Source organism: Clupea harengus, chromosome 13 (assembly GCF_900700415.2).
Source record: "Clupea harengus chromosome 13, Ch_v2.0.2, whole genome shotgun sequence".
NCBI classification, from domain to species: domain Eukaryota; kingdom Metazoa; phylum Chordata; class Actinopteri; order Clupeiformes; family Clupeidae; genus Clupea; species Clupea harengus.
In genome coordinates this window covers 6,584,596-6,607,691 of record NC_045164.1, presented here as the reverse complement: position 1 = coordinate 6,607,691, position 23,096 = coordinate 6,584,596, and the positions used below count along the sequence as shown (strand labels likewise).

At 43.3% G+C, this 23,096-nt stretch overlaps 2 protein-coding genes across 3 annotated transcripts in view; one reads left to right on the top strand and one right to left on the bottom strand.

Moving 5' to 3' along the window:
• si:ch211-250c4.3 (uncharacterized protein LOC100535981 homolog) overlaps positions 1–8,117 on the top strand; it is a 35,616-nt gene extending 27,499 nt beyond the window's left edge. For both annotated transcript variants that reach the window (XM_031579035.2, XM_012816957.3), the window contains exons 4-8: positions 731–884; positions 2,255–2,382; positions 2,858–2,979; positions 5,209–5,315; positions 5,958–8,117. In XM_031579035.2, coding sequence (XP_031434895.1) covers positions 731–884; positions 2,255–2,382; positions 2,858–2,979; positions 5,209–5,305 — 501 coding nt within the window. In that variant the 3' untranslated portion in view covers positions 5,306–5,315; positions 5,958–8,117. The remainder of the gene's footprint in view (positions 1–730; positions 885–2,254; positions 2,383–2,857; positions 2,980–5,208; positions 5,316–5,957) is intronic.
• Positions 8,118–14,790: 6,673 nt separating this feature from the next.
• The window catches only part of LOC105890865 (cGMP-dependent protein kinase 2), an 11,150-nt gene continuing 2,844 nt past the window's right edge, over positions 14,791–23,096 (bottom strand). The window contains exons 6-12 of the mRNA XM_031579431.2: positions 21,940–22,029; positions 20,777–20,918; positions 19,869–20,032; positions 18,420–18,542; positions 18,065–18,127; positions 16,090–16,156; positions 14,791–15,276 (exon numbers count right to left, since the gene is read on the bottom strand). Of these exons, the coding sequence (XP_031435291.1) occupies positions 15,181–15,276; positions 16,090–16,156; positions 18,065–18,127; positions 18,420–18,542; positions 19,869–20,032; positions 20,777–20,918; positions 21,940–22,029 (745 nt within the window). The 3' untranslated portion in view covers positions 14,791–15,180. The remainder of the gene's footprint in view (positions 15,277–16,089; positions 16,157–18,064; positions 18,128–18,419; positions 18,543–19,868; positions 20,033–20,776; positions 20,919–21,939; positions 22,030–23,096) is intronic.

Sequence of the window (23,096 nt, the reverse complement as noted above, 5' to 3'; positions counted from 1 at the left end):
ACACGCACACACTTATGGTTCTGAGTGGAAGTACTAATACATCAATCACTACAGAATATGCAGCATGAGGGAAGAATCAAAGCAAACAGGCCATGAGCATAGAGCACAGGGGAAAGCCCAGAGCTCCTGGTAGATAAACCTGCCTCTTACATCCACACAAGTCAACATGACTCAGGTAATCTGCGCTGATTAGATCTGTTACTCCGGACCATCATGCGTCTCTGGCTAGAGCAGCTGGAGTCGGCAGGGTACAAACGAATGTAAATGTTTAGTAATAAGTTATCACGGTCGAGTTCCCTAAAAGGTTTGCAAAGCCAAAGGTGTAGTTTCGTGGTGGAGAAAGTATTCATTTGAGATCCCCCTTTGATTGCACAGGGTTGAAGGGTTAGTGACGGAAGTCAGTCAGTTAGTCCCAGAACTGTGTTTGCAGAGGGGCAGAGGATGTAATAACAGGAAAGTTGTAGAAAACAAGAACCGGCATTTCCAAAGAACCTCTCATACTCAACTCCCAAAACATTTCCCCCTCTATCCTTTGTAATAACATGTTTACTAAAGATTCTTAATGAAACATGTGAATGTGTCAGCAGGCCCTGCCCTGAGAATTCACCCAAGGCACTCAGTGGTGCTTTCCAACACGAATAATAAAGAAAGTAAGATGTTAATTAAAAGTATTAATCTGTGACTCATCTCTCTCTGCATCTCTGCATTTCTCCCTCTCTCCCTTGTTCAGGATTTTTTCATGCACCATTGTAACTGTGGCGCAGCGAGCCTGGCTTTCCAGGAGCTGAAGCGACATTCCCGGAGTGATTTTCCAAGCGGGACACTTTCCGACCTGACCACCATCCCCGAGGTCACGCACAATCCCCTGAGAGGAGCCAGAAGAGGTCAGTCTCACACACACACACAAACACACACACAAACACACACACACACACAAACACACACACACACACACACACCCACTCACCTGTCTATCCATCCATCTACCCACTTTATCTGTCTGTCTATCTGTCCAGCTACCTGCATCTTTATCTCTCAGTCCTCTGCTGTTATTTCCCTGTTTACTGCGGCCCCACTCCAGCAGACAGGGGGGATGGTAAAAGGGTGTGGAGAAGAGACCCCCTCCCCAGGCCTGTGTACGTGCCTCAGACCACGGAGCCCAGAGTGTGTGATGAGCTCACTGCTGCTCTTTGTTTTCCCTTTGTGTTGAGCAAAGCTGTTCTCACACACTTTTCCACTTACAGCCGGATCAGCCGAGCGCTCGCCGGCGTGTCATGTAGGCCTCATTTCGCCAGGCTGCACCACGTCCAGCTCCGCAACGCAAAGTAAACGTTTGTCTAGCGTTCCCTCCTAAATATCTAGAGTTGATTAAGCAGGCAGTGGCTCGGGTTCCACCAGGACGACCCACACAAACACACTCACTCACCTCACACTCGTGTTCAGAGAGGTGAACACCAGGACGACCCACACAAACACACTCACTCACCTCACACTCGTGTTCAGAGAGGTGAACACCAGGACGACCCACACAAACACACTCACTCACCTCACTCTCGTGTTCAGAGAGGTGAACACTCCCGCAACACGTGCCTCTGTCATCACTAACGCAAACACACAATTACACTTATGGGTCGAACCATTCACAGCATTTTCCAGGGTATTTTCCCTGGTGTGTTTTGGGTTGGGATCGTGTTTCCCCCCAGGTGATCGGATTGCAGAGAAGTGTTCCTCAGAGGGAAAGTGGAATTATCGCAGCCAAGGAATTCCCGGCATTCCGCCCATGAAACGGGAACACACAACAGTACATGGGTTGTGGAATTCCCTAGTGCTCCTATAGGGCAAGAAACCAGAGCTTCTCTCTCTCTCCTCTCTCCCTCTGTGTGTGTGTGTGTGTGTATGTGTGTGTGTGTGTGTGTGTGCATGTAACAGTAATAGGCAGAGTCCCTTAGAGACTGTGATTCACTTTGTGTCTTCACCGTTTCCCATTTTTTCTCGGTGCTTAATTAGCTTGTGATCTCTGTGTTTATCCTTCAGGATGGCTGTGAAGACAGGAATGAACTTCTCTCTGTGTGTTTTCTCTGCTTGTCTCTGTGTGTGTAGTCAATGTGAAACAGGGCTCTATATGTGTTTTTATGTTTCTATGTTATGCTTTTTCGAAAGAACGGAAAAAATGCCTCTAACTGTCGGACTGACCGGTTGACGTGTGTGTTTCCCAGTGATTGACATGTGTGTCCTCTCCTGTGTTTACGTGCAGATGGAGACGCAGTCTTCCAGCCCAATGTTCCGCTGTGGAGGCGGGGTCTTAACAGGCGGAGCTACACAGAGGGGGAGGCCCGTTACCTGGGCGACAGTGCAGAGGTCCTGTCTGCACCTCACAGAAGGGTGAGTCAGTGACTCACAGCACCTCATCCAGTGTCCTCATCCACATCCACTTCCCTGTGTCATAGCATCGTGTACATAGCATCTCTCTGACTGGACATAGAATAGAGGAATCTCAATGATCCTTTGACCTTCTCTATGACTTGCATAGATCAACCAGTGTCTTACGTTAAATAACATCTCTCTGACTCCAAACAGCTCGGAGTCATTCAACATTACTACATTGTAATTGGGAGAGGTGACTTAACAATGCCCTTTGTAGACATACAGGAAAATCAGTATAAACTACAGGCTAGGGTCTCTGTTACAAAACTACTTGCTGAACTTACCATACAGTTATGACCAAATAAAATACAGTGCGCTGTTGACCCTACCCCAACAATGTGTAAAGTATGTGTACAGTATTCATGCTTTCCTGACATGTTTTATTTCTGTTGTGTGTGTGTGTGTGTGTGTGTGTGTGTGTGTGTGTGTGCAGCTGAGTGAGAACTACACCTGGGGGAAGGTGAAAGAGCTGGTGAAGAAGACCAAGCTGAGGAACCAGAACCGTCTGGGTCTGTCCTCCAGTTCCCTCAAGAACTCCTGTCCTCAGCTCTACCGGTGAGCCCACTCAATCAACCAATCAGAACACACACTGCACACTCTGCCATCCAGTCGCAACCCATACAGCTCTCTCTATCATCTATCTCTCTATCACAGCACTTCATATAGGCTCACATAAAGAAATCATAAAAAACAAATAATATATAAAAAGTGACGATTTCTTAAGCATTAAAACTTTCACTCCAGTATCTCTTCCCTAAGCTGGGTAAACCGCCCCCTAAATCTATTACTCTCTCTGCTGAAGCTTTCATACACTGATATGCAGTATCAGTCAGGCATAGTCTCATCTTGAGCCTGTTTAATGGGGGAGTAGGAGGTGTGTGTGTGTGTGTGTGTGTGTGTGTGTGTGTGTGTGTGTGTGTGTGTGTGTGTGTGTGTGTGTGTGTGTGTGTGTGTGTGTGTGTGTATGTGTGTGTGTGTAAATGCCTAATGTATTAGTGTACGCTCCAGGACTCCCACAGCCCTCATCCACTTTGTTCCTCTGAAACATCCCACATGATACTGTGTTAATATCCCAGAACTCCTGCTTCCTGACACAGTGTTCTTTTAGGCTCACACATGTAAACACACACACACACACACGACTCCTCTGACGCTGTGTGTTTTGTGTGTTTAGGAGATGGTGAGTAGCACCAAACATGCACACACACACACACTCACACACACACACACACACACACATACACACAATCTGATTCCTCTAGTGCGTGTGTGTGTGTGTTTAGGAGATGGTGAGTAACACCAAACATGCACACACACACACACACACACACTCAATCGGACTCCTCTAGTGCGTGTGTGTGTCTGGGAGATGGTGACTAGCACCACTGGTGGAAAGCCACAGATGGTGCTCTTGTGGTTCAGGGCAAACCACACACAGATTAATGAATAGACCTTTTTATGTGATATAATACCAATACCGCTTCTGACAGGCACAGCTGTAAACCACACAAAACACATACACGCCGAAGTATTTTGTGGTTTACGATAAGGTGAAAATTTGGTCAAACACCAGGGTGTAAGATCGACAGGTCTTTTTTTTCCGTTGGCGGAACCACAGCATGTGGTAGTGCACATTTTTCAGCTTCTCTGCTCTGTTTGCTGGGCCTGCCAAACTGACACACACACACACAGACACACATACACACACACACAGAGACACACACACAGACACACACATACACACAGAGACACACAGAGACACACACACACACACACGTATTTCTCTGCCCTGTTGGCCTGCCGCAGGGCTGTGGGAAGAGAGAAGAGGGATAGCTCTTTGTTTAGGGCTTTCCACAGGCTGGAATGTAGTGGGAGTAGCTGGGCGCGGGGAATAGAACAGGCTATTACTCGGCCACTGCAGCCCATTCTGAGAACACAAGTGCACATACAAATCTCTTCTTCTTTCTCGCTTTCTAAGAAGTACACACACACACACACACACACACACACACACACACACACACACACACACACACACAGGTGTATAGACGCTTCCGGGCTTCAGTCCAGCACACACCACACCTGACAGTTATTTCTGTGCGAACCTGTTATGTAAAACCTGCAGGTTCCTTAGAATGGCTAGACCACGTAGCCAGACAGGGCCTTGCACAAGTTAGTGTCCCTGTGATACAATAACGTTAACACCTTACCAGTGGCTCATTTAAATAATGTTAACACCTTACCAGTGGCTCATTTAAATAATGTTAACACCTTACCAGTGGCTCATTTAAATAATGTTAACACCTTACCAGTGGTACATTTAAATAATGTTAACACCTTACCAGTGGTACATTTAAATAATGTTAAAACCTTACCAGTGGTACATTTAAATAACGTTAACACCTTACCAGTGGTTCATTTAAATAACGTTAACACCTTACCAGTGATACATTTGGTTCCACCAGGTCATCGAAATACTATACCTTGTTGCTTGAAATGATTGGAAGCAAAGATCCAAGGAACTGGATCCAAGCTGCTAGAAAATGAATCATAGACCTATAGAACAGTAACTAATGGAATATGGGTTCCAGCTAACTTTACTTTTTGAACAGTCAAAGAGTGATGTTTTCCACAAGCATTTATACCTGCTCTTGAACTGAAGACACCAGTTCATTGCTTGAGACTGGTCACAGGTGTATTTGGTCACAGGTGTATTTGGTTACAGGTGTATTTTGTGGGACTCTGTATATTCACACTAGCATGCTGTGTTTTCCTGCCTTTCAGGCCTGACCTGGGACCTATGGATCTGCCCAGGAGAGACAGGAACTCCATGATCGCTCTGGGACATCAGAGCAAAGCGGACTTCCTGTGGTCAAAGTAGTGGAACAAAGGTAGACTGAGCCGACCTCACACTGGCACACACACACACACACACACACACACACACACACACACACACACACACACACACACACACACACACACACACACACACACACACACACACACACACACACACACACACATACCACACCTTCTGTGCACCATCTCTGTGTGTAGCTGAGAAGTGTTGGGTTAAAACATCACTGCCTGGCCTGAGACTGGGTAATAGCCTTGCTGCTCAGTGTATTCTCTGTTGTAATCTCCTCCTCTAGCAGTGTTGAGTTCATACAGTTGTGCTTTGATGTTGCTTTTGTAACACGTCCTTAAACTGTGGTAGTCATATAGCACAGCTAAATACTCAATTAGACCTGGTCTTAGAAATGTTCTATCAATGCCTAGTGTCTTTGTGCACAATAGCATGTAGTTTTACATCATAGCAGAAATATCCAAGGTATCCAACTTTAATAGTCTCACAAACACACGTTTCTCAACAATTCAATGTTATATTCTGTATTCAATAAATTCATCAGTGAGTAATTCCATGTGAATCCTAAATACCGTGTGTGAGGTCCACATTCTTCCTGTTGTGTAAGTCAGTGTTGATATGACTCACACACACCTGACATTTCTGTTTTCTTGTCTTTCTACAGAGGATAGAATACAGCCCCTGCCCCCCGCCCCCAAAAAAGAGGAGTATAACCAACGAGGATAGAGAGAAGAAGAAGAAGAAGAGAGCGAGAGTAGAGTACTGTGGGAGATCAGAAAGAGGAAGGAAAGCTTCGATACAGAAGATGGAGAAGTGGAACAGGCAGCATGTGCTGTTTCTCAAGCCCACAGAGAGACCCTGTGGCCGTGGGTTGCATGTGAAGAGACAACAGGCCCCCACATAGCAGCTCAGTCTGGGAGAGATCACGGCCACATCCACACAGATAAGGACCAGATCAGAGCCACATCAGGGCCAAAACGAGGACCAGATCTGTGCCACATCAGGGCCAGATATGTGCCAAATCCAGACTACATCCGTGCCAGATTGTGGCCAAATTAGGACCACATCAATGCAAGGCCCTGTCTAGATCGGGGCTAAACACGTGCCAGGGTCAGCAGCTATCTGGGGGAGTGAGAAGCTGGTGATTGTGAGAAGGTTGCTATGAAGAGGGAGACGTGCAACTCGTGTATAAATGTAAAATAGCACACTTTTTACTGAAAATATAGTAATCTGTCAATGCAGGTTCTATGTGAACAACTGAATGCAGAGAGATTGTGTATTATCACTGTCCACATGGTTGTACATGAGAAGGACCATCCTTTCAAGAAAGATGGCAAATTCCACAGTTACGTATAACCACCTTTCCAATGACTCCAGTGTGATACATGTAAACATTGTTATGATGTGATAGATGTTATTTTGACAAAAGCGTTTGCGCTGTATAGAGATATAGTTGGAGAATTGTTTGGTTAAAGTTTACCTTAAGTGTTTGTATATGTGTGTGAGAGTGTGTTTAAACACAGGAGATATCGTGCATGAGTGTATAATGTACAAACATCTGTCCTGGTGTACATATGGTGTGTGCCTGTGTATATGAGCAAGTCTTTTGTCAGAGAGAGATAAAGTGCGTGTGTGTGTGTGTGTTTCTGTGTGTGTGGAGTGGGGTAGCCCCATCCAGTCTAAATCCTTCAGTGTCTGATAATTCATCATCTCGGTGAAAGCAGGCTTTAATGCCTCACTGAAGATGACTTGTGTGCGTTCTGCGATCTCCTCGTTTGTGAAATGTTACATAATGTTGGAGAACCGCACTTACGAGGTCTCAGGTCATATGGTCCCGCCCCCCCCCCCCCCTCTCTGGGCTCGGAATGTTCAACATACGAACATCATCCTTAACCGATCCATCTTAGGAGACAAAGTTCCGTGGGTTGCCAAGGAACCGTGCACAGATAACCATGCCGTGGCAGTCGTGATGGTATAAGCCTGATGGAGAAACCTGCCGTGTGAGCAAACACACTGCCTGGGACGGGATGTTCCCTTACAGATGGACCCAGGGGGGGGCAGTGAGTCCCTGCCCCAAAAGGCTGACAACTTTTCCACCCGTCCACTAATGAGAAAGGCAGGGTGTGTGTGTACGTATGGGTGAACATATGTGTGTGTGTATGTCTGTGTGTGAGTGTGTGTGGATACCACCCTCTCATCTCACTACTGTGTAAAAGGAGTACAGAGTACAGGCATTTTGAACTCATTGGTCATTACACAGGTCGTCTGAACCTACAGGACTTCCAGTTCAATGGAATGTCTGCATCTCTCCCTGGGGTTCCAAACCATGACCATCAGGTTACTATGGTGATTTCCTACCTGTTACGGGTGGGCTGGAGGCTCCATGGAAGGCAGTCCATTCAAGGGCACTCAAAGACGGAGACAGATTCTGGGTACAATGAGACGGTGATATAGTTTACATGACCCCCAAGGTATAACTATCTTATCAAGTGTATACTATATTATGCTGCCTATAGAAGTATTCCAAATACTAAGGAGTATACTTCATATCCCTGAAAAAATGTGTACTTTAATCATATAATACATAATGTACCTCTAAGTTCTTTAAAGGGGAAAACAGTCTGCATGGGACACTTAAGGCTGTTTCTGAGGCCATGAGTGTGTGTGTTTGTGATATGTAACTGTGTGTGATCTGGGCGTCGGATATGTTTAATATTGTCTGTTTATTGTACAATACTGCAATGGATGGAATATTTCAATATGCATATTGCATCTCTATTCAAGATTATTATTATTTTTCAAAATAAAGCTCATATTTCTAAAACATGGCTGTGTTTCTTGCTGTTTTTATTACATGCTCGTGGGTGGTGTAGGAATCTACCAGTCCACCAGTCAGTGTTTTAAATGTCAGACATTTTTTGAAGTCTCGTAGAATAACTTCTTCAAATATTCAATATTTATATTTCATTTCTGCAGGAACAGAAAACACTGCTTCAGATTATTGCACTTGGCGATAGTTTTAATGAATTATTCACAAAAAGAGATTACAAATAATATTATCAGTGAAGATCAACTACCCTCTATTTTAGTTCAAGGCATATTTAAAACACACACACACACACACACACACACACACACACACACACACACACACACACACACACACACACACATTCATGTACCTACACAAACACACACATGCAGACACTCACATACATCCTTTTATACATTCATCCATGCACACACACATTCATATACCCACACGTCAACACACACTGCTGGGATTATTTGCAAGGTTGGGCATAGGGGGGACCTGGTGTTCTGGTAGGGTTATTTTGGGGACTGGATGTTGGGGGTCCTGGTGTTGTATTGGTGATATTTCAGGGTGTTCTGGTAGGGTTATTTTGGGGACTGGATGTTGGGGGTCCTGGTGTTGTATTGGTGATATTTCGGGGTGTTCTGGTAGGGTTATTTTGGGAACTGGATGTTGGGGGTCCTGGTGTTGAATTGGTGATATTTCAGGGTGTTCTGGTAGGGTTATCCTGGGGACTGGATGTTGGGGGTCCTGGTGTTGAATTGGTGATATTTCGGGGTGCCTGGCATCTCTGTGCCCTCTGCTGGTCCATCAGGTACTCCAGCAGCCGGCACACGAGCCCCCTCCACGCGGAGAAGACGAGCACGGCCAACATGCTGGGCGAGCTGTAGCTCTGTCTGTCCAGACTGAAGATGTGCAGAATGAACGACAACATCTCACCCTTGGGGAAAGAGAGAGACAGAGAGAGGTTGAAAAAAGTTGAAAAAACTGAATGAGATAGAGCGAGGGGGGGGGGGGGGGGGGTGTAGAGAACACACAAACAGAGACAGGAAGAGAAAGCACCGTGGGAAATAAAAAGAGAAAGCAAAAAGAGAAAGAAAAAGAGAGTGCTACAGAGATACCCAGATCCATAGATATAGAGAGATTGATACGCTTATCTCTGCTTGCATATCCACAATATGCAGACAACAACAGCAACAATAATACAATTGGACCATACTGCATGAACAGATGAACCTATCCATGCTGGGGTGATTAAAAGGATCATGGGCATGTCTGCATGATGCATGAGATTAAACTCCACAGACCTTGAACAGCAAGTAGAAGTCTTTGGTGTCGCTCTGCGGTCCGAACGCAGCCCACATCACCTCCGGGTCAATGTAGTCTCGCACCTCACACAGGTGCTGGTACAGACCCAGTGGCCCCTGCACAGGTGACAGGATGGGAAGCCCTTCATTATCATCATCATCATCATCATCAACAAAAACAACAACGACATCATTACCATCATCCCTGACCTGAACGTTATTATTATTATCATTATTATTATTATTATTTAAATGGTTGTGGGTATGTCCCATTGTGTCAGCATTTAGAACACTTATAGCTGTGCTGACATCTTGTGGTAAGAAGATGGTACTGCATCTCTACTTTAAGGCTCACCATCAATTGTTCTCTGTCTTTCCTTATTTGTGCCCAGGCGTGGAACATTACTGTCTGTTGGCAATGGACAGAGCATTAATAAATACTTTCATTTCATAACAGAAAACTCATTTATGTGCTATATAGACTAGATTAGACTCTAAATCTTAATGGTGATATTCTTAAATATTCTTAAAAACAGAGATGTTACCACTAATACTACTCCGACCATTGGTAATACTGCCTACAACTACTAGTAGTAATAATGATAATACTTCTAATAACTCCATAGTGAAATATTAATATAAGAAGATGATGACGGTAAACTGTAGTAATAACTCTGTGGTAATAATACTGTTAACGGTAGTGATGATAAGACATACAGTTTTCTTCATGTTGTTAGATATCCATGGTGTGCGTAGAGTGGTTTTCAGCACGGGCGGGACCTGCTCACTGCATTCCAGTAGTTTGAGTACAATAGCCTCGTAAAACAGGTCATAAAAGCATGGCGTCTGCATCTAGGAGATATCACAGGCAGCACAGTTCAGGACCCGCACCCACTATGAAATATGGAGGAATGTTCTAGCAGCGGTTAGATTTATGAGTGGAGTGAGAGACTCCAGCCGCAGACAGGTGGAAACCCCCCATCTACACACACACACACACACACACACACACAAACCATCACTCAAGCACAGACGACTGAGAGAATGGCACAGAGGAAGCGAGGGCTATACACTGGGCTTAAAGTAAGTTTGACTGGGGCCAGATCAGGGTTAGATTGGAGCCAGATCCATCAGCAGCTATCTGGAGTAAGCCGGTGGTATGGTGGTGTTTAGCTACTTATTAGGCCTATTTATCTAGTCATCATAAGCATCCTTATATAATTTTCAATTATCTAGTCATCATAAGCATTCTTATAGAATTCTTCAATTATCTATTCATCATAAGCATCCTCTATAATTCTTCAATTACAATTGCACTACATGTCAACACACAGAGTGATATTAGGGGGACAGTTAGATGTTTGTCTAGAATGGGGTCACAATGCAATTAAGAGCCTACGTGTCCCCTGACAGCTCGTTGGAAAGGTTTTAGTGTTGCCATGACAATGGCTCACCCCTGCTTCTTGGCACTCCTTGGCTATGGTGGCCCAGTTGGACGGGCTCTCAGCAAATGCTGTCAGGTTATTCCACACAAGGGTGAAGCCTTCAGTCTTCTGGAGGGGTTACACACACACACACACACACACACACACACACACACACACACACACACACACACACACACACACACACACACGCATGCATGCACGCACACACACACAAACTCATACAGAAACACACACACGCACGCACACACTCACACAGAAGACACACACATACAGAAACGCACACACACACACACACGTACACACACACAGACACACACAAGCACAAACTCACATATGAATAGGCACTGAAATGAATACACGCTTACACACATACACTGAGCGTAAATGTGACAAAGGTGAGATATTTCATCTGCATGACAGACACCTGACTCCTACCTTCCCTGCCAATGACAGCAGCCCAGTCAGTATGTTTAGTCCTGCCTCTTTAAGGAAGTTCCTGGATTCTGGATCACAGATGATGATCTGGGGGGTTCGAGAGGAATTGAGATCAAAAAAAGAACTCCACAGTGCTAGAAACAAACTGGTTTGTAGCTTGTCTCACAGAAGAGCACATAGAGGTTTTCGATATTTGAGGAACAATGCCTTTGGGGCGGAGGCAAATTTCAAGAACCCATTCTGCCAATAATCATTTCTCATGTACAGCCTCTGCATTGGCCATAGAAGTAGGACCTTACCTGTAGCCTGTGAAGCACTGCCTCATAGTAGCTATATTTTGATGTCTCTATCATACAAGTACCTACTATACTATCATGTTCCAGTGGGTCAAAGAAATGCACAGGAGAAGAGGGTTTCGTGGTGATGCTAATCACCTGGAAGGCTTGGCGCACAGCTCGTAGTTTGAAGCTGATGTGGGCATCTAGTCCACTCTCAGGCAAGTAGACACTGCGGAATGAGGAAGACACAACTACACTGAGTCTAATCATCACTATCTAAACACATCTGAACACTAACGGGAGACCAGTTATTAGTTGGCAGTGAGATAAAAGTTGTGTTGAATATGGTTTGTAAGTACTGCTACGAAAACAATGTATTCATGGCAAAGACGTCTATACAAATTAAACATATTATCAGCACTGTACTTTCATTAAACACTTCAGTTCACTTTCAGTAAACACATCTGCCTGTTTGGGTGTTTTGGTTGTGAGAAAGGCCACTCACTTCCTGATTGGAGTGGAGCTTCTGAGCTTGGTGTCTGACTGCTGCTTCTCTTCCCCCCAGCTGATGTCCTCTATTCTCTGAAGAATACATTTCCCAGAATCCACCACCAGAACAGAACAAAACACTTCAACTTCACACAATACAGTTAAAGGCCTTAATATGGGCATTTTACATCTTTAGTCATTAACACTGCAATACCCTTACTACCACCACAAGTCTTTAAGTTCAATATGTGAAAACTCTTTATAAAAAATCTTCATGACATATCTGAAGATAAAGGTATCTATTAAAGCATCTTCATGACATTGACATTGACAGTGCTGAGTCAGTGAGGTTGCCATGTTGACCTCGTAACAGGTGTGAAACATCCCCTCGGCTACAGAGTCCTCGTAACAGGAGTGAAACGTCTTCTCAAAGTCCTCAAGGCTGTCAGACGGGGGCTCAACACCTTCATCTGCCAGCATTTATTAACATATTATAATCACACATGCTCATCTTAGTAACAAACATTATAATCATTACACCGCTATTGAAAATCTATTTCATTCTTTCAGGATCAAAGGAATTCTCAAATAAATGAATGAAAGAAAGAAAGAAAGAATCAATCCATGTGTCTGTATATTAACATATTTCTTTGTTATGTTTACATGTAAGTTCATTTCATGTCAACTCCATTAACTATGGGAAAACAACAGCTGACCAAAAACGGATGTAAAGTAGGCAGTGTTTTGCCAGGCAATGATGGCGTACTCAGTGTGGACAGTGAGAACCTTTTAAATCTGATCTTCTCACAGCGCCACTGACAATCTGTGCTCCTCTTAGAATCATACACCATAACGCCTGCAAGACTGGCCTCTCTCCAGAGACCTTCAACACACAACAGGACAACAAAAGATTAATGGTGATCCTTTTTAGAACTGGCCAGTCCATGCACTACTCAATACAACAAACATGGTGATTGAAGAAGTAGAAGCATTTAAATGTTCACAATCCAGTACAGGGGGTACATGCGCCTCTATAATGTCAAGCTTATTGATATTGTTCAGGAAGGAAACATTGCACATGGAATTCAAGAAAACCACATTGCATTACTCCAAGACTAATCACAAATCTACAGAAAACTCGCCAGAATACTGCAAGATGTGAAATCTGAGCACCCACCAATTGGTGTGCACTCCTCTGAGGAACCTGGTCGCAGGGCCTGCATTCCTGTAGGTTGTCACTAGAGTGCATGGTTGAGTCACTGAATCGTTAATATCACACTGATATCCTGGTTGCAATCCAACCCTGTTCTAAGGAACACATTCAAACTGATGGGTGGCGCGTGCTGAAAACAAGCAGGAGAATACATTATTGAATAGAAGCAATTTCTTTCCCATGTTCCATCTACTGAACAGCACCACATATCAGTTTTCATTTCACCGCTCTCACCCCCATTCAGCTCAAAACAGCTTGACAGCTTCAAGATCCGGATGCACAGGGAATTAAAATGGAGAATGTTTATTGTTTATTGAATTATTGTGATGTCATCACCATGGTAGTGAAGATAATTTGTACACAAATATGCTGTAAACAAAACAGGAGTTGCCAAGTAACTGGTACAAATATTAACTGGTAAAGATAAAATGAAGTTTAAAAAATAACATCAGGATATTTGTTATTAAAAAATAAAATGTTTTATAAACATGATATTTTGGAATATATTATTCTGTGATTTAGTTTACATAATTTCAAGTAAAATTCATGACAAAAATCTATTTACAACATTCTGTGACAAAATGATTGTATGACTTACAGTATAACAGCAGATAAAATAACAGATTCCCATACAGGTAAAGAAACATCAGTTTGAAGTGCCTTGAAAAAAAGCGTATTTCTTTTTTGCATACAACCTCATGTGGATATATTTCCTTTCATACAGTCCCACAGATGCCATTTATACAACACTTGTATTCCATTAAGAAAAGCCAAAGCAAGCAAACATTAATTTATAGCGTGACGTTAAAAAAGGTAATCAATGCTACAGAAGTTCAGTCTCCAGGATTAAATCAATCTAAACAATCCAATATGTGAGACATGACAAATGCTTGCTGGTGACCCTTAACTCTACCAGCGCCAAGGAAAGAGAGGAAATCCTGTTGCTGATTTGGGCAGAGCATGCTGTCCAAGCCTGAATAATAGCTTTGGCTGAAATAGCGCTGATGAGATGACAACACCTTCATCCTACTGGCTGTTGTCATGGATTCCTGATTGAAGTGATGATGCTGTGCGGACTCGGGTGGTGTCATTCAGCAGGAACTGTCCTACATATTTTAGGAAACCTTGAGCCCCGGCGACCGTGACTCTGACAGACATCATCTACTTACTGTCTGTAATTGGCTGCAATCAGGTCATGGTTCGCAGGGAGGCATAGGAGAAGGGACATGTACAAACACTGAAATAAAAACCCTGCATCAGGTGTTGGCTTGAAGCAAGGTCTTCAGGCCTGGTCACTGTCCTATGGGAATTATGAGGCACAACTCCGGTGGAGAAAGTCTTCCTGTGGCTGTTTTCACTGAGTAACACCTGGATCAAGAGGTTATTTTCCCAGGAAGATCAGGGACCAGTAAAATGGAGGACCTCACTGAAAAAGTTCTCTTTGGGATTAAACCATGACACAAGCCCCCAGCCTAAAGTCATACAAAACAAATGTTTTTTTTTTTATATTTGTCTGGTCTGATGCTTTTTGTCCTGCTCTGCTCTGATCAGTTTGACGCCTGCTCCAGTGGTGCAGGGGTCAATGTTTGGCTGGTAAAACAGCAATTGTGATTCATCATGCCTGAGATGCCAGTCCGTTTGTCCCAGCTCTTACATGGTCTTGTATTTCTGCTTAGAGCTTGTGGAAAGGCTCCATAGCCATCCAGACAGAGAGGAACTGGTCAGACCAGCTGTCCAGTGTTGGACAGACCAGTGTCTCTGTCTGTCTCCCTGTAACAGCTCTCTCTTCTGTCTGTCTGTCTGTCTCTGTCTCAGTTTTAACATCTTAATTCAATATCTTATATCTCTTGTATGTACAGTTTTAGTTCTCTCTCCATTTCTCTCTCTCTCTCCTTCTGTTCTTCAGAAGTCCTTGTCCCACCCAGACAGCTCGTCGGGCGGCTCCTCCTGCTCTGGTGGGAACATGTCAAAGTGGCTGTGGTCCAGTGGGCCTTTCACCTGCAGGAGGAGGGGCCAGAGGTCAAAGGTCACCAAGGTCAAAGCAGGTAAATGTACTGCCCTCCCCCAATACAATTTTTTAAATTAAACTATGACATTGTCATTGACACTTAAAACATAATAATAACTTATATTCGACACTATATACAATATACAATATATAGTAAGTAAGTAAGTAAGACTTTATTTATATAGCACAGTTCGTACAGGAATTGCAGTTCAAAGTGCTTTACATAAAATCAATAAAAGCAAGCAGCAAGAGCAATACATGGAGTTAAATAATGATTAATATCGTATCAGAACCTGATGTTCCGATAGGCTTCTTGAATTACTAAAATCATGATAAAAGGTATAAAAGGAATAAAAGTAATAAAACCCTTCTGAAATAATAAAAATAGTGAGAATCAACCCCACAGAAAATTAATAATATTAATAAAATGCTTTGGTAAAAAGATAGGTTTTAAGCTGCTTTTTGAAAGTGTCTAGCGTGTTTGCTTCCCTAATATTAATGGGTAATGTGTTCTATAATTTTGGGGCGTAGTTGACAAAGGCTGCATCGCCAATCTTCTTATGACTGCTTCTGGTGACCTGTAATAGACCTGTATCTGATGATCGCAGTGTTCTAGCTGGTGTGTAGTTAGTAAAAGAGTTAGCAATGTAACTAGGTCCTTGTGTACTTATGTGTTTGGATGCAAACGTAACTAAACTTGTAATGCATGTGTATTTGTATTTAAAAGTGTGTCTCATGTGTTTGGATGGAAGCATAGCTACACTTGCATGTATATTTGTATCAAACGTAGCTAAACTCCCCACCTCTCTCTTCAGAGGGGATGCCAGTCTGCCTTGCCTCAGACCCTCCCAGTTAAAGCCCTGGAACCACCTGAGGGATGAGCCGAATAAAAGAGATAAACAAATGAGCAACCGCTGGGCCCAATGTAAGAAGGCACACACACATACACACATGCGTATGCACACACACACAAACACACATATGTCGACGTACACACACATACTCATAAACACACACTGCAAGACAATCCTACAGGTGAATCTGTGGAAGATAACTTGACAGATGACACACATTGCACAGTAGCAGCCAAAGAACTGTGACAATAACACACACGTTTGACTAGCACCGTCTAACGACATTCCCTCTCATCCTCTCTACACCCCCCCCCCCTCCTTTCATCTGACAATCCAACCATTTTTCCTAGACAACACCATTCTTCCCCTTCCCAGCAGACCTAGACTCCTCCTGATCCTGTTTGTTTTTTTGCTGACAGGTGTGTGTGTGTGTGTGTGTGTGTGTGTGTGTGTAGCTATACAGGATGTCCTCCTTCAGTGTAATTACTCCCCCCGAGCCTCACAATTCGCGCCTCACAGCTGCTGGGTGGGGGGGGTGTGATCTCCAGTGGAGTGCGTGTGTGTTTTATCGTGCCTGAAAGAGGTCAAGACACAGAGCACGCTACACACCGTTACACACTATGTCATTCATACACGCTAAGCTGAGCACACACACACACACACACACACACTCGGTGCATGACAGACACACCCTGAGGAGCTGAGTCTGGTGAGTCTTGCTCGGGTGTGTATGAGAAACTGCAGAGCTTGGAGTGTGTTACAGGAGCCGACACGAACAGGAGGACTTGAGCTCAAACTTGAGCAGAAATGTGGGTGGAAGTGACACATGCATGAATCCATCTTCTCGTTCCTGATTCTCTCTTCTCCTTCTCTCCTCCCTTTCTTTCTGCCACCCCCTCTATTCTCCATCTCTATCTCTCTACTCGGCTGGCCCCAAGCAGATGGGTCCCCCCTTTGAGCTGACATTTTGCTCAAGGTTTCTTCCTTTTAAAAGTACGTTTTTTTCTTGCCCTAGTCTCAGTAGTGCTAGAGGGACAATTTAAATTCTTATTCTATATAAATTAGTGCTGTCAAACGATTAAAATATTTAATCGCGATTAATCGCATTTATGTCATAGTTAACTCAAAATTAATCGCGATTAATCGCACATTTTTATCTATTCTAAATGTCCCTTCATTTATTTATTTTTTCCATCATTTTATTTTTATTTTAATGCCCTTATCAACATGGAAAAGTGGATTGGCTTGCTTTATGCAAATGTTTTATTTGATTGAAAACCAACATTGCCAAACAGGGCGGTACAAAATAAAATTATAAAGTGCACATTTCAGGTAAACAAGGACTCAGCCTATAGTGCAGTTAAATGATGGCTTAATATTTTCTTTTTTTCAAGTTTGCTGGGAACATAGCAGTCAGGCCTCTTATTTCAGAAACAATGAACCGTAACAGTTAGGTTACCAATAAAAGGTAAGCCTACTACTTCTTTGCTTTCAGCCAGGTGCCTGTTGACATTTTCAGACAACAGTGAAGCTCGCTTCTTTTGCATAACACAACTTTTAAAAGTAAACTTTCCATTCAGAAGCTTTTTATCATCCATTTCGCCGTATCGCGCTCACCATTCACTCAAACCTTAACGTTAGCCTACTACACAGTTTGCGAGGCCAAAAAATTCGCGTTAATCTCGCGATAAAAAAATGTACGGCGTTAAAATGGGTTTGCGTTAACGCCGTTATTAACGCGTTAAACTGACAGCACTAATATAAATACAATTGAATTTAACTGACTTGAATTGATAAAATGGGATTTTGAAATTGAGACTGAAGACTGAAACATAGACAGACAAAAGAAATATAGAAAGAGAGAGAAAGGGAGGAAGAGATAGAGAGAAAGGTAGTCATTTTATTGAAATATTGTCCGGCTTACTTGTGCTTCTTGATTTCTATAATCCCATTCTTCTTATTGCCTAGTCTCTCTGCAGGGTTGAGCCTGTAGATCAAATACAGAGGCTCAAATCTCTCCAAGTGCTTCACTTTAAAACCATGCTGGTCGTGCTGACAATAGAATATTTACCCCACTTGATTAATAACATGTATGACTTATTTGCATGACAGTGCAGACACTTGATGTGTGATCAGATAAAAAAATGGCATAAACATAAAAAGACATACTGCAGTAGACTAGACTCTGACTGACTCTGGTGTTGGTTAATAAAATGTTCATCTCTGTATTTGTGTTTTGGCTGTGTAGTACAGATGTGTACAGGAAGATGGCGGCGTACTTGCACAGTCTCCTGATGAGGTCTTCTGGTCGTTTGCTGATCCGCTTGGGCATGTCCACCTTCTCGATACCGTGCAGGACCATGGTGTAGATCTTAATGGGGTCAGACCCAGAAAACGGGGGGCTGGAGGAAGACGGCGAGAGACTCAAATGGATTAGACACGCTCCAGAGATGGCTTTTAGGTTTTAGCACACACTTTTATCCAAAGCGACTGTGGAGCTGTACTGCATAAAGCCAGTGTATAGTCTATATGTTATCCATAGACTGTGGAGCTGTACTGCATAAAGCCTGTGTATAGTCTATATGTTATCCATAGACTGTATGCCCTTGTGCCTGCTGCCTGTTCAGGCTCTGGGCTCTGTAAAGCACCTTGAAACAGTTGTATTGTTTTGGAGATATACAGTATAAACAAAATAGAATTGAATTAAATTATAACTATATTTCATTACTATAATTATACTATTATTATATTATATTATTATACTATAAACTGAAACAATCTTTGTTAATTTTAGCCTTAAAAGTTGGCAACTCTGGTATTTATTGCAAGACTGTTGCAATATTAGATTGCATTAGTTTTAGTTTACACCTAGCATACTAGGTGTACCTAATAATCTGGCAACTGAGTGTATGTATTTGTGATGTGTGTGCATATGTGTGTATGTGTGTGTGTGTGACACAGAGCAAAGTGCTTCATCTGGTGCTGAAGTACTTGCTGAGCTGATGTGAAGAGTGCTCATCACCCTTTCCTGATATGTTCACTGCAGGGCTGTTCACACACCCTGAGTACGCGGCCCAGCATATGTAGCATTAGCCCCGGCGCACTCACTCAATGCCTGCAGGTGTGTGTGTGTGTGTGCCATTGTATTTATTATGCATGTCTGAGCCACAGAAATGGTGCATAATAGTGCATTCATCAGGATTCGTGTTGGCAGGCGCATGCTAGCATTATAGCCTTCTGGAATCATCAGGAGAGTTATTATAATATACTGAGCCCAATTCTGAAACGCTCTAGTAATTCTGTGGCCAGCATGTTTGCGACGTCCTGCTTTAAAAGAGGATCTGATATGGCCATTTGTTATGGATACTGTTATGAACATGATCAATTCCTTTGTGTTGTGATAATTTAGGATTTCTCTTCTGCTTCTATATGAATTGCTGCTTAAATAATATAATTACATAAAGTAACCATCTCACACGCTCAGTGGTCTCCATAGTAATGAGCATCACCAGGTCTCTGCAGGAAACTATGAACACAAAATCCAAGTATACTTCCTAGTTTTTAAGTGGAGCTGAAGTTTGAAGAGGCATTTTGAGACAATGTTTCCGTGACTCAGTGGGGAAACACAACTACCCTAGCGTCTTAAAAACATCTCTAAATCAAACAACAACATAAAGCACACAGACAGGCGCGGTTGCTGAACACAACAGTTTAAACAGGTGTATCACCTGCCGGTGAGCAGCTCAAATATGAGGATACCCAGGGACCAGCAGTCAGCCCCAAAGTCGTGGCCCTTGTTCATGATGACCTCAGGGGCCACATACTCCGGCGTCCCACAGAATGTCCAGGTCTTCTTCCCCAGCCCGATGCGCTTAGCGAAGCCAAAGTCTGCCTGGGAAGACCAACATAGAGGGGCAGATGTAATAACATGTTAGCGTTACCATTTCAGCGTTATTTCATTGCAGCCTGCACCCAAAAATGTGGTTTGAAATGGGCAATCCCAACGGCACATTCCTAAAATGCATTCTCTCTGTTGCAGGAGCACACAATGGCATGTTGCACCTTCCCTGCTTATGCATATGCATTCATGGGAGGCTAAGGGGAAAAGTAGGAGTTTCAGGAAAAACTCATGGGGGGAGTTGCGTATAACGCGTAAAACGAAAACCCAGAGTGTGCTTTCTGCGGCCTGGTCAAGTCACTTTTTGAGCTGCGCCCTCCAATGTATGTGCATCTGCCCCAGAGACTCTATCAGGTACAACACACTACAGACCACAGGAAGTCCAGGTCTTCTATCCCAACAAAATCGACTATGCAAAGCCAAAGTTGACCTGGCATGACTAGACCAAATCAGATTCAGTAGACTATAGACTGAGGAGAGATGAAGTGTTGTTTAACAGACCTTTAAAGTGACTAAATGCAGGAGTGTCGACATGGGACATAGATCAAAATAGACTATTTAAAGCAATCTCTTTTCTGAAGCACGTAAACAGTAACAACATGACTCAAATCACAACATGACTCATGTAACCAAAGCCTGGGAGATGCAACATGACAGTGAGTGTCATTTGGAGTAACCCAAATGGAATATCTGTCTTGAGATGATCACAACAGAGGAAATGTAAGACTAATTAATCACCATTTTAACGTAGCCCTCTGCATCGAGGAGGAGATTCTCGGGTTTGAGGTCTCGGTAGATGATGCCTTTTCCATGCAGGTAGTCGAAGGCCTCCAGGACACACCCAATGCAGAAACGTGCAGTGGGCTCCTCAAAACAACTCCTGCCAGGGACAAGTGCTCAACTCTAAGCTTTAAACCCAATGCATTTCATATGTTTAATAACATTATCTGTAACATGGTCATGTTTTAGGTTGCAAGTAATATGAAGAAATATTTGAGTGGTAATGAACCTGTAACACTCTGTGAGAGATGTAACCTTGTGATAGTCTGTAAGTAGACATGATTCTGTAAAAGTCAGTATGGGATGTGATTAGTCTGTACTGTATACTACCCTTTTATAGTCCATACGGGATATGAACCTGTAAATGTGTGTATGGGAAATATGACCCTGTAATAGACTATGAGGGATATGACCCTGTAGTGTTCTGTAAGAGATATGACCCTATAGTGCTCAGACTGAGATAAGACCCTATAGTGCTCTGACTGGGATATGACCCTATAGTGCTCTGACTGGGATATGACCCTATAGTGCTCTGACTGGGATAAGACCCTATAGTGCTCTGACTGGGATAAGACCTAGTAATAATGTATAAGGGATATGTACAGAAGTAGTCAGTAAGGGATATGACCCTACAGTGCTCTGTGAAGGATATGACCCTACAGTGCTCTGTGATGGATATGACCCTATAGTGCTCTGTGATGGATATGACCCTATAGTGCTCTGTAAGTGGATATAAACCTATAATAATGAATATGGGATATGACCCTGTAGTGTTCTGTAAGAGATATGACCCTATAGTGCTCTGACTGGGATAAGACCCTATAGAGCCCTGACTGGGATAAGACCCTATAGAGCCCTGACTGGGATAAGACCCTATAGAGCCCTGACTGGGATATGACCCTATAGAGCCCTGACTGGGATATGACCTAGTAATAATGTATAAGGGATATGTACAGCAGAAGTCAGTAAGGGATATGACCCTACAGTGCTCTGTGAAGGATATGACCCTACAGTGCTCTGTGAAGGATATGACCCTACAGTGCTCTGTGAAGGATATGACCCTATAGTGCTCTGTGATGGATATGACCCTGCAGCGTTATGGTATATGAACCTACACTCACATGTCCCTCAGTACGCTCCACAGCTCTCCTCCAAGACAAACCTCCAGCAGCATGTAGACATACTTATCATCCCGAAATGTCCGGTACATCCTGCAAATACACAAGATGTGTGTCTAAAAGATGTGTGTCTCTCTAGCCTCTTTCACATATGAAAAACATTAATGTATAAGGTAAAAACAACACGGGATAGATAACACATTTTCATTCCCGCTCCAACGGTAAAGTCACGAGTGTTAATGTGCAAACACATTAACAAGGGAAAGCTATCACTCTCTCTCTCTCACACGCACATCCACACATCCACACACATACACACACACACACACACACACACACACACACACACACACACACACACACAAACACCATGTTGATGGTTAAAGAGAAGGAAGGGAAAGAGTGTAGGAGTTAAAAACTGGGAGTGGAGAGAGCTCTTTTGACGTCTTGTTTGCTGTGAGGCAGTGGTGTTGCTGTTTGCTCAGGCCTCTTTGTCTTTGAATGTCGCAGACCAGATAAATCAAGCTGGATTCCACACTCCAAGACAAGAACAAACGAAGTTTAACATTCAGTAGAGGTGATCTTAGCAACCATCAGGAGAGAAGACAAGCATGGCAGCAGATACCACAAGCTCTCACAGCTTCCCCCGCATGGCAGGACCCCAAAGAGAACCCTGTTTATTTCACACACAGACACACAGAATAACACACACAACACACACACAGACATACTGCATATATGGACACATGCACATACAGTACACAAACATACATACATACACATGGTTATATAGTATAGTCGTGTATGTACAAGCTCTTACTGAGCATCCCACCCCTAAACTCCAGACAGTTAAAGAGATGCAACAATTTGCCACATTTTGAAGCAAGTTTTGGTAAGCAACTAGTACCGGTATCATCTTCAAATTAATTGTCATGGTATATGGTCATGTGAAGGACAGATATACCTGTCGTTCCAACTAGCTGCCTAGACCATGCACTATGCAGTTCTGTGGTCTGGGGCGGACTACGCCGTCAAAATGTAAAAAAAAAAAAAAAGCTTTCACAGCAGGACATCGCCAAGAGACTCGAGTTAGCATGCTAGCAAGCCTTTTATCAGTGCCCACTGTGCTGTTGTTGGTGTTTGTAATGTTTTTGCATGCC